The 12,651-nt window shown below is 29.3% G+C and overlaps 1 protein-coding gene across 2 annotated transcripts in view; it reads left to right on the top strand.

Annotated features, from left to right (window-relative positions):
- Positions 1 to 12,651, top strand: part of LOC145182222 (medium-chain specific acyl-CoA dehydrogenase, mitochondrial-like) — a 38,369-nt gene that overhangs the window by 9,802 nt on the left and 15,916 nt on the right. For both annotated transcript variants that reach the window (XR_016446784.1, XM_090071204.1), the window contains exons 6-11: positions 3,570 to 3,650; positions 6,096 to 6,173; positions 10,061 to 10,113; positions 10,490 to 10,598; positions 10,803 to 10,874; positions 11,066 to 11,323. Coding sequence is in view for 1 of the 2 variants with exons in the window: in XM_090071204.1 (XP_089927330.1) it covers positions 3,570 to 3,650; positions 6,096 to 6,173; positions 10,061 to 10,113; positions 10,490 to 10,598; positions 10,803 to 10,874; positions 11,066 to 11,323 (651 nt within the window). In the remaining variant the exon portion in view is untranslated. The remainder of the gene's footprint in view (positions 1 to 3,569; positions 3,651 to 6,095; positions 6,174 to 10,060; positions 10,114 to 10,489; positions 10,599 to 10,802; positions 10,875 to 11,065; positions 11,324 to 12,651) is intronic.

A 12,651-nucleotide genomic window follows, 5' to 3' on the forward strand; every position in this document is an offset into this window, starting at 1 on the left:
GATTAGTTACATATCATTTGAAATTAGATTTTTTATAAACTTAAATCAAATTCAAAAGTTCTATTAATTCTAAAGATCTGAAATAGAAGATGGAACAATTTTACACATATTTGAACCTATATCAAGAAAAAATCTAAATAACAACTAGTTATATTGTTCTTTTGAACACTTAAATAGGGTACTTACATAGAGTAAATAAGTTGCCAAATTTGAGATAAAAATTTGAAACATTTCAAGACATAGCAGATATAAATGATGATTTTTTAACATGTAAGTAAGATCATCGTATTGGAACCATGTTATGAGCAGGAGCAGTATTTCCTGCTCATAACATGTTTCTAATAAAATGATCATTTGCACATGTTTTGATTTTTATGTATGTTTTATTAAGAAAGATTAAGAGAAAATCATGTAGTATTGTACATGAGCTAATGCAAATGCAGGCTAATGAAACAGAAGAGAATGATGTGCAACATTAAAACAGACACAGAATGATATATGTTATGAAAAAAAAATTTATACTAATACTAATTCAAAAACACAGGCAACCTGAACTCATAATATGACTATCATTCCCTTCACTTCATCCCTCATGCTCCTACTCCTACAACTTGATTCCTCAGTATCAAATTCTTCTAGCTCTTTGAGAAAAATGTTTAGAGAGATATTTTAGTTTTAAATGAAAAAAAGAATACTTACTTTTACTAAGAATTTCTTACTTTTACTATTAATTCTCTGTAAGTTATACCAGTATTCTATCTAAAAATAGAATTGTACTTTGATGTTGAACACATCCACAGACTAAGTGAGCACTTGGAGCTCCAATATTTAGGCACTACTTAATCTGCAGACTGAAAAATTTTGAAAGTGTAACATTCATTCCAGACTACTTTAATATGACTTTAAAAATATTGAAGGTAAGACAATAAGAGTTGCTTATGTATTGTCTTTTCATTTTCCAATATTCTAGTAACCTTTTTTTACCTGAGATCATTCTATTATACTTAATGTCTTGTTAAAAATCTTGAACATAGTCAAGAATATGAGTTTACAAGTTTTTATCAATTTTGTTCAAATGTCTACTATTCTTAAGTTTTACTTGGTGTGCTTTTCAAACTGCATGGTCACTCACTTTAAAGTACACAGAAACAAACTTTCAGGTGTTAAAATAAAAAACTTATATTTTCTTTTTGGTTCAAATGTATTAGAGTTTATAGAGGCTCTTTTAGAGGAATTTCTAGATTTTCTCAGATTTTGATGAACTTTTGACAGATTATTAGTATGTATAGAGTAAGCACCTCCTCAAATTTTCAGCTCAAAAACATTTGTCATTGAATAAATTAGTTAAAGTATTTACCTTCTTATATTGATTTACGGTTTCTTTAAATTCTTGAAAAGAAATTATGTTTGCTGTTGTAATATCTTTTTCTTTTGAATTGCCAAGTTTTGGCACTCCTAGAAAATTTATCAAGCACTGAAGAGGAATGTTGAAATAGTTTGTTGAATGATAATCAGTTTTTATATTATGGAAAGTGAAATAGTGAGCTTTTTTTGTGTTTGACTCTGTGTACTGACTTACATATTACTGACCTACATATTACAGAAAACTATTACAACCATTTTAGTACTTTTCTGTAATTTGAAATTTAGATAAAAATATTTCCAAACTAAAATTTTTAAAAATTGGTTATATTTTTTTTTTTTTTAAACCAATCTGATTAGAATAAACTCAATATTGGCAAGTTAATATGCGTTTTAGAATAAATATTGCTTAATAAATAATGCTAGGCATAACAGTTTTTTTGCACTAAACTGTGATCAATTCAAAAATAGTGCATACATTAATATTTAATTACTCAAAAACTATTTAAAAGATTTTTCTAATTTTTTTTACAGAAGGAGGTTAAATTGTTGTTGTTTAATCGTATTTATGTGGTGATGCAAAGAAACTCAATCTAGAAAGAAAAGCAGGAAGTAGAAAAAAGAAGGATTTAAAGATAAATATAAAGCAAAATCAATTACTCTATCCATAAAGGCAAATAGTTGTCAGCCATACAAAGATCTTGTGAGAAAATTTAAATGCAGCCAAGCTTTGATAGGAAAATTACTTAGATTTGAATTACTTTTAAGCCAAGAAAACTTGTGCATAACTGAAAAATATGAAACCTATTGGAAAAAAGGGCTTTTTATTATTGCCTGCAATTTTTTTTATTAGTTTGAAGATAAATATGCTGCCAACAATTTCAAATATGTTTAAACTAAAAAACTTACTCCCAAGTTTTTTTTATGGCAAGCAATCTGCTGATGTGTTTTGAAAATTGCACCATACATTACTCTTAAGACTTTGACCTTGGATTTGTATATAGAAGAATGCTTAAAGAAATGTCTTTTGCCATTCATTAGGAAGCATGATATGCTTACAATATTTTGGCCTGGTTTGGCTACAATCCACTACTCAAAGAAGTCTCTAGAATGGTATGAACAAAATGGCATTGAATTAGTGCCTAAGGAAGTAAATTCTCCCAATTGTCTTGAGCAGTGAGTTATTGAAAATTATTGGTTAATTATAAAAGGAATCCTATTGAAAATCAAGAAATTAGCTTCAAATGAAGATTTAAAAATAAATAAATAAATAAATAAATGGATAGCAGCTTCAAAAAAGTAACTTAAAGCAAGATATCCAGGAGATGATCTCAAGTACTCACAAAGATATTCACTTTCTATCTAAACGTCCAATTATATATGTAAAAAATTATTGAAATAAATAGTCTAGCTTCATTTTGTAAAAAATTCAAAAAGATCTGTAAAGTAGTTTTCAAGTACTTAACAATAAAAGGGTGCTGAATTTCATCATGTTCAACCAAACTTTACTTTGGCAATCTTAAATACATTCTAGTAAATAATTTATACGCAATTTTGCAACAATACAATTTTGAGAAAAGATGCACAATGGCTTGGCACTAATTTTACCAAATTGTTGATCTCTTTTAAGTTAATTTGATTCTAAGCCTTTAAGATTGCATCTTTTAGATCTCTGATCTTATAGTCCAAAATTTAAGTCTGGTAACTGTGTTGGTTGCTCCATCACTTCTATAGTATTTTCAGTGAACCATTTTTGTGTTTTCTTTGTTGTATGCTTAGGATCATTGTCTCTCTAGAAGATAAAATTGCTTCCTAATCTTAATTTTCTGTCAGAAGATTTGAGATTCTCTTTAAGAATGTCTGTGTATATTGTAACATTCATGATGCTATCAATAAAAGTTTCTTTTCCAACTCCTCATCATCACATTGCACCCCAAACCATTGTTTTCAACAATTTAATAGTTCCTCTCATACAGCTTAATTTATGTCTCTTTAATTTTTTTGAGCTCCAAATCTTTCTCTTGTTTTTTATAAAGTTTTATCTGGTATTTTAAAACTCAAATAAAGTATTCACTTTTAGCAAATGATGACAGGCCTGATTGAACTCTGCTATTTCTTTTTAGTAGTTAAGATTTTTTTTTTTACATGTTTTTTTAAATTCTTATATAACTTAGTTCTAATAATTTTAATTTTTACTTAACTTGAAGTGTGCCCCTGTTGCCATTGCTGCAAATGATGAACAGAAAAAGGAGTATTTTGGTAGATTAACTTCAGAACCTTTGGTTGCTGTAAGTTTTTGAAATTTATTATTTTTGTATTATTGGTGATCATCTGTTATCTCCATCTTTAACTTACTTGATATAGTTTGTAAATTTGGGCCCTAATATCAGTAAAATACCCTAAGAAAACCTTATAAAGGGTAATAATACAGCCAACATTAAAATCAAAAAGGGTTTTTCAGTCTGGAAGTTTTTTTTAATGGACTCTGGTTATAGTTAAATTAGATCTACTTATTTAGGGCACAGTTTTTTGTCCACACTTAAATACTGTAAAATTAGATTTGTAGAACATAGAACAGAAAATGTTTTTGTTTTTTTGTTTATTCGCGTTTTTTTGTGCAATTTAAGAGATTCAAGTTTAAAAAACCAAACTTTCGAAAATATACAAATACACAAAATTTTTTTCCAGGGAAAAGCATTAAATATTTTTATGATTTTCATAGAAAATCAATTTGTTTTGTTTTAAAAATTGCGTGAAACAATTTAACAATGCCTACATTTGCCGAAACACACAAAGAGTGTAGAAAAACAGTCAGTGTTATCTGTATGAAGAAAGGTGACCAAGAACTGAGTGAAACCTACAAGGTGAAAATTTTGCAACTAGTTCAGAATGATGTCAACTTCAATGATGAGAGAGTGGCATTAGCAACATGTGTTTCCTGCAGATCTAATTTTTCAAAACTCTGTGATGGTAAAACAAAAGTTGTGCCTCAACTTTGAGACTATTGAAATCAAACCTCTTAGATGCTTTTTTACTGTCTGTGAATGTTTGATTTGTAAAGTTTTGAAACTCAAATGAAAAGAAAAGCATCCACTGAGCAAAGTTCAAGACTCAGCATCAAATTTTACACAGTAAGCCTCACAAACTTCTGAAAAACTTTGCAATGAGGGCCTGTCAACTATTGGTCATGGACTTCCTCACTACTGCACTCCTGGAACTCGCCATGAAATTCTAAGAACAATGGCTGCTTCATATCCCATTGGAACTGAACAAGTAGTAGTTGCAGTTTTGGTATCAAAAGATGCATCTCCCAATGGTACAATTAGGCTAAGTCAATCAAGTGGAAAGCTCTTGTCATAGTGAAAAGATACTTAAATTTCAATTTTTAATCAATTTTTAAAAAAAAATAATAATAATACAATACAAATTTTTGTACCAATGAGGTAATTAGATGAAATTTTTTTCTTAATCATTAAATTTTCCTCACTACAAAAGCTGTTTAAATAACCACTAATAACAAAAAATATGGTGCACATTCAGCAAAATACTGGACTCTCAAAGAATAGGATGAGAAAATTTAGAATCAGCTCTAAACCATATCAATCCAGTAAGATTGGTTAAACAAAATTTCCAGCAAAATATCACTCAAGTAGGTAAAAAACTTAGTGATAACTTCACTAAGCATCATCACTGGCAGAGAACAATCAGAAGTGCAACGATGCTCACTTTAAAAACCTAAACAATATAAGTTATGTCTTCTTGCCTTCCTGAAAATTAACATCAATTTTAGTCATCAATTTTAAAATTAGGGATTGATGAAAGAGGATCATTTCAGAAAGTCAGCTTCACTGATATTGTGGTGGATGAAGATAAACCACCATAATGCCCAGTGCAGAAAACAATCAAGTTGATATCTCCCTTAGCCCAAAAAATGACAAGTGTCAGGCAGCAAGTAATAGCACTTTCACAAAATACTCCAGAGAACTATCACAATCTGAAAGCTATTTTTGGTTTGATCCAAGTGCAAGAAAAATACCACGTGGATTTATGCAACCTAATGCTGGCAAACATCCTTTGTGGTATTCAATCCCGTAGCAGTAAACACCCATGTTTCTGATATGATGTTTTATCCTCAAACCTACAAAGCTTTGGCCAATCTCAAACTTTTGGTGAGATTAGGAGACAACATTCTGCATTCATCAGTGCAGGAGGGGATGACAGGACATTAAAGGAGTTCACAAATATGATTCACTTGCCATTGAGTTTCCAGATGACATGTTTGTCCTTGAGTTTTTCCCACCAATGGGGTTCCATTTGCTACTGGGAATAGTGAACCATTTGTTTGAAAATCTTTGGACATTCAATGGACATTCTTTATTTTTCTATCTCTTGAAAGCATCAGAATGATTTACTGAAGAATTCAATTTGTTGTATAATTTTGAAATCAAATTATTGAGGCAAAAAGTAAGGAATCTTCCAAATTAAATTTGCACCATTTTTTATTTTATGAAAAAAATTCTGGGATAAAGTTTAGTACTTAATGCAGGTGGCTTTAGCTTAAGTATAAAGTCCTTTATAGAAAAAATTTAAAGATCATAAATCTACTTTGGATGTTAATGTAGGATTTAAACTAGTTATAAACTCCTATTGTGATAGTGCTGCTCTTTTAATACTACATTTCTAAACCATAGTTTTGTATTGACCTTTAATAACATTATCTTTTGTTTTTTTAGGCTTATTGTGTCACTGAGCCAGGTGCAGGATCTGATGTAGGTGGATTAAAGACTCGTGCTGAAAAAAAGGGGGATGAGGTAAGATTAAGTGTCAGTTAGCCAATTTGATAACCATATGTTGCATCACCTAAATTACACCTAAATATTATTCCTACATTACACCTAAATATTATTCTCATATTGAAAATAGTTGTGATAAAATAAATAACTCCTGCATTGTAAATAAATAACTCCTGCATTGTAAAAAAAGTCCTGCACAGTGTCAGCTAAAAATAGCCATAACTACTGAACCCTCAGAGTTTGCTATAGGGTCTGATAGTAGTGCGTAGATAGACCTGTACTTGAACCTGCTCCTTATTCAACTTAAGAAGAACTTGAAGATTTAAAGTAGGAAAAATAAGTTAAAAACTTATGTTATGAAGATGAGAAAAAGTCATATCTGGTGCTCCTATAACTCAATTGTGGTCAGAGGCACTTGTGTACAGATAAGCCATGCTAGCAAGGACTGTAATACTATTGTAGCTCTTGGCAACTCCACTGAAGAACAGTACATAGCAGTTAACTATGGTGAGGATTTAAATCCTTCTCTAGGTAAATGGGATGTTTAGGATTACTGTACATTACAGTTATCATCACTGGCAATTCATCTAATATGGATGATGCTTGTAAACAAGCAGGGCATAAATTCAGGTTTAAATGCCTTGCACACTGCCTCAACATGCCTAACCAAATTTTTTTTTTTAAAAAATGCCATGTCATATTTCTTATAAATCTAGAAAAGGAGTGACTTTCCCTATAAGATCTGTTGGTTTACCCCTAACATAAATTAGTTCAAAATGTGGCAACATGTTGGAACATGTACACATACTAGACATGTTTGAAAGGTTTATAGAATCAAAAGATTATTTCTATCAAGTGCTAGAATTAAATAGGATAACCAAAGTGCATATTTCAAAAATAATGAAAAAATAGTACAGTTCATGCACTTTGTAAATGTTGCTACAGTGACACTATCAATTGGTATTACTAGGTTTTTGATAGTGTACCTTATGCTTAATAAACTATTTATTGCCTCAAAGCATAAAAAAGTAAACATGTTTTAAAAAGACTTCTTTTTGCATGTAAGAATAATATTTCTCTTTAACTGAATCACATTAACAAAATCACTAGTTCATTACTTTTTTATTATTTTGTATTTTTAAAGGGCATGTCAAAAAAATTGTCAAAATGAGGTTTTAAAGTGGTATTGGGCTGTTTTAATTTTAATGAGTAGGTTTATACATATCAAATCAACCAATGAACCTATATAGAGGCACTAAAAAACTTCATGATTCCATCAGCAGACATAGTGATTGTTCAAAACTAAAGCCCAATTAAGTTCCAGAAGTAAGTAAAACAAGGGTTATATTTCATTTGAAGGATCTTTGAATAATCTTATTAAATTAATCCCTAAAAGCACATAGGGAATATTTTAAATATTAGTTTTGATGATTATGGTTGTTGTACCAATCAATAAAAAAACTAAAATAAATCAAGTTATTTTAGTTTTCTTATTGATTTATTAATGCATTCATTATCATTTTAAAATATATTTGTATGTTTTATATGTAAGATTTAAAAATAATTTTTCTTAACATTAAAAATAAAAAAATTAGGTATTTAACTTCTTTCTTTTTTTTTTAACTTTAAACAAAAAACATGCATCTATTACTTTTTGAAAGTACTGTATGTAGTACTGTTTCCACTATGTTGGTTCTACATTCATAAAAAATTATCAACTTATTTTTTTCATAAAGATACTTCAATGAAAATGAGAATAGAAATTCCAATTAAACTTTTTAAGGAAATTTAAACAAATAGCTTTTCTTGCAGTTGTGTCCTTTTTATTTTGGACCAGGTTGTTTTATAGTTTTTTCAGCACCTCAAGCTATCTTTTTTCTTTTTAAAAAATGCCTGTTATTATTACATAAATGAAATTTAAAGCTATTACCTATACCAAAATAAAGTTATTCATTAAGATTATTAATTCTTTTTTTCAAACCATCATAAAACAGTAACCATGAACTTTTCAACACCTTAAATGAAAACTGTGAAAAACATGTTTCATTATATATGATTAGAAATATTTTATTTAAAAATACATTACGGAACACATTAGTTTTTATACAGCCATTAGAAAACCAATAAAGACAACCAGAAATAGGCTCATATGCAACTATTAAAAAACCAATAAAGACAACCAAAGATAGGCTCATAATGATGAATGGTGACAGTATCAGCAAGATATGGCTCCTGTCCATAATGCTCACATAGTTAAAGCTTGGAAAGAAAAAAATAAAATTAATTTAAAGCCCTGGCCAGTTTGATCTCCAGATTTAAACCCATTCAAGTCTTTTTGGGTGGACCAAGATCCATTCAAATCTATTTAGTTTTGGGTGGAGAAAGTAGCCTAAAATTTAATTAGATATTTGGAGTTCCAATTCAAATTTGTAAACTTGTTAAATTGATGCAAAACTAGTGCATAGTTTGGAACCAGGAAAAATCCCATCCTGGTATTAGTTTTTTATTTGCAAAAAAACTGGGAAATTTGTAAAAAAAAAAGTCACTTTGTGCTTTGTTGAAAATTAAAATGTCTGTATGACAAAACCAATCTAAAGTTTGGAAGTACTACAGTCAATTGACAGACAGTATGTAAAGTGTATTAAGTGCAATAAGATTTTAGCTTGCAAAGGGTAGTCTACTACAAAACATAATATTTTTGATATGTGTTGAAGAATTGTGTCAGCAAGACTCAATACTGCTTTCATTTCATATTTGCTCAGTTAAAAACTTGTCAGTCCAAACTTTCAATACAATTAACAACAGTAGTTAAAAAATAGTCATAGAAAGGCAACAAGGGGATCTAATCAGATTGTTATGTTTTCTCCATGATTCCAAATGCTTTAAAGAGTAAGATGATTCATTTCCAATCCCTTCTAAAAAGGTAATGCAAAAAGCAAAAGGACTTCTTCACCAACTATTTCAAACCAAAGTGATCAAGATGATATATGTCAAATAGTTAGTGATCAAAATACAAAGATTGTACAAGAAAAAACAATTTCAGAAAAGTTGGAAAACTTTATACCAAAGTCAACCTGTGTAACCAACAAGAAACTGCCAAATATTTCATCAGTTATTGACAAAGATTTCAATTTTTTAGCAGCAACAGAGGTTCAAACTCCAAATCTAGAGTTACTCTACAATACCCTGCTGACCATTCGACCAAATTCTGTGGAGGCTGAACAAGGTTTTCTGCTACTGGATTATTACAAAGCTACGTAGTAGTTTAAGTGATAAGTCTATTGTTGCCCTTTTCTTTCTTAGAGTATACTATATTTAAAATGAAAAATGAATGCATAAATTTGGTTAAAATTTTTTCCTGCTTTTTCCTGGGATCCTGTTTCTTTGGTGATTTTTTCCCAGTTCCTGGTTTTTTAAAATAAACAGGGAATTCAGAAACCCCAACACATTGTTTAAAAAAAATGTGGAGATATTTTAAATACTAGTTTTAATGATTATTGTTGTTATGTGAGTTTTTTTATTCTTATTATGTTTGATAACATTTAAAATTAAGTTTTATGTTTTAGTATGACACAATGCAAGATTTATTTAACAAAAATTTTTCTTGAAAATAAAAGAAAAAAATTAGGCCAATATCTTATATAGTTTTTATTTTATGATACTTTAGATAAATGAAAAATGATGTGGTTTTTAACTGTTTTTATCTTATCAACCTACTAGAAAGATTTGTTAAAAATACATGAAGTAAAAATCACTTGATCTGAAAACTTCTAAAAATGACCAGTGGTATGTAAAACATACCATGACATAATTAGACAAAAAATTCTATAATCATTTATAGAACTTATTGTCCTTGGTGTAGCCTATAGATGATTTGTAGACTAAAGTTTGTGGGTGTTTTTTAGTGGATTTTAAATGGCAGTAAAATGTGGATCACTGGTGCTGGTGTTGCAAATTGGTAAATTTTCTGTAATTTCTTTATTTTTTAAATCAGTATTTTTATTGCATAGAGTTAAAAGTTTTCTGTTTAATTTCCTTTGTTGTTGAATGAATTAAGAGTCACAACAACTACAGTTTGATTTAAGAAAGGGTAGCTAGTGATTGTATCTTCTTTGGAAGATTAAAAAATTAAACTATAAAAAGTAGATACAAATCAATGGCAGTTCAGATTTTACTGTGAAAAAAAGAAAGGATGAATGAATTAGTAATTTTTAGCTAGTGAATTTTTTATAAGTGGAAACTATAATGTTGTTTAGATATATTTTAATAAGTTTTTAATTTATTGAAATACATCTAATAACTTTTCTTGCAATATTTTGATTTCCTTTTCTCAGGTTCTTTGTATTAGCTAGAAGTGATCCAGATCCTTCTACAAAGCCTGGAAAAGCTTTTACAGGATTCATCGTGGATGCTGACTCATCTGGATTATCTCTAGGGAAAAAGGTGAAATAACTTCATGGTTTGGTATTGATTTATTTTTAAATTTGTTCAAGTCTTCTCTCAGTAAAGTGTTAATGAAGTTTTAAAAACAGGTAAGATTTACTGATAAAATTATTTGCTTAAATACTGTTTAAACTTAAACTCTGTTTAAACTCAAGATGCTCGGAAGATTATGATAATTCTGTAATAATTCTATTCAAATTTAAGGAAATTAATCTGGGGCAAAGATGTTCAGACACTAGAAGTGTGATTTTTGAGGATGTTAAAGTTCCAAAAGCGGTAATCAAGTTTTTGATTTCTGCCCAGATAAAAAATCTTTCTTTTTAATAAAGGTTCTTTTTCTTACTTATAAAACTGTAATCTTTTCTATAGAATTTATATTTTTTAAAACTGTTTATTATGAAATAAAGTTACATTTTAGTATATTTCTCTTCATTAAAATTTTTGAATTTCTGCCATTTGATATTTAGAATGTCTTAGGAAAAGTAGGAGAAGGCTTTAAGTATGCAATGGGAGCATTTGATAAAACAAGACCTGGTGTAGCTTCTGCAGCTGTTGGTCTTGCACAACGTGCTTTAGATGAGGCCACAAAATATTCAACTGAACGGAAAACATTTGGAACCCACATAGCTAACCATCAAGCTATTCAATTTATGTTGGCAGATATGGCTTCTGGTGTTGAGCTAGCTCGGCTTATGGTCAGACGAGCTGCATGGGAACTTGATCAGGTCAATTTTTTATACTTACATTTACTTGTTTTAAAAAAAAATTTAACTACAGTAAGTTCTACCATTTCATGTAACTAGTTATGCTGAAAACAATAGTTTTCAGCATAATTAGTCACATGAAATGGTAGAACTTACTGTAGTAATGGTTTTTAAGTTTAAAGAAAATATCAATGAAGCCTTTCAATTAGTGATGAGAAGTAGTGATTTGAAAACATGAATATTCTAAAACTACTTATTAAATGTATTATTGTATAATTGTATTAATTGTATATATACAAAAATAACTCTTTCTTATAATAGTGTTAAAAAAACACCTCTTTAAATAGACTTTCTAAGCTCAAACAGATCTTTAATTAAAAGGTATTTCAACTACTGTAAAAAATTACACTTTAAACTAAAATGGTTGAACTCATCAGCTGATGTAAAGTTAAATAATTAGTACCGTTGGCATGACAAACAAATTGTTACAAAACATGTCATAAAGCATGACAAACAAGTAAAGGTTGTCACAACCTAATCAACTTTTACTTTGTATTTTTTTTTAATTTTTTGTTTGATTCATCTCCTAAAAAATATTTATGTCACAAATTCACAAAAGTTTAATAGGGAAAGATCAAGTGATTGGGGAGGTCAAAACATTCTTTCAATAATTTTATCATTTTCCAATTCACTTAAGTAATCCCTAAAAAGTTTTGAAGAATAGTTTGGGTCATTATCTTTTTGAAAAATGAATGGTTCTCCAATTATCCGATTTTCTGAAGGAATGGCATGATTTTTTAAAATGCCCTAATACAATTTTTTTGTCATTATTCTGTTTATTTTAACAATATCATCAATATTATTACCACCAAAACAACCCTACACCATGATACTACCTCCACCATGTTTTACAGTTGGCACCACACAGTTTCATTATCTTTTCACCAACCTTTCTTCAAACAAATACTCTTCTCTTCTAATCAAAAATTTAGAACTTTGACTCGTCAGTCCAAAGAACCCTTTTCCAGTCAATCATTCATGTTTATTTGCTCAGTGTTATCTTCTTTTCTTATTTTGGGGGTGAAAAAATGGCTATTCTACCACTAAGCCATGCCTCCATCATCTTTTCTCTGTTGTTGTCACAGATATTGGATCTTCTTGGGAACTATTCATACTATTTAAAATTTCTGGGCAGTTAATAGTCTATTTATTTTACTAGTGGTAGCAATTCTTTTGTCTTCAGTAGCAGAGGTAATTTGTTGTGTCCTGATTGTTCCAAATTGATCAAACCAGTTTCTTCCAGTTTTTTTGCAGTTTGTCCCATTGAATATTTTTTCTTGCCACAATGT

The sequence above is a fragment of the Hydra viridissima genome, unplaced genomic scaffold, assembly GCF_058129835.1.
Source record: "Hydra viridissima isolate aposymbiotic clone 2 unplaced genomic scaffold, HvirCarnegie_v1 scaffold_14, whole genome shotgun sequence".
Classification (NCBI taxonomy): Eukaryota; Metazoa; Cnidaria; class Hydrozoa; order Anthoathecata; family Hydridae; genus Hydra; species Hydra viridissima.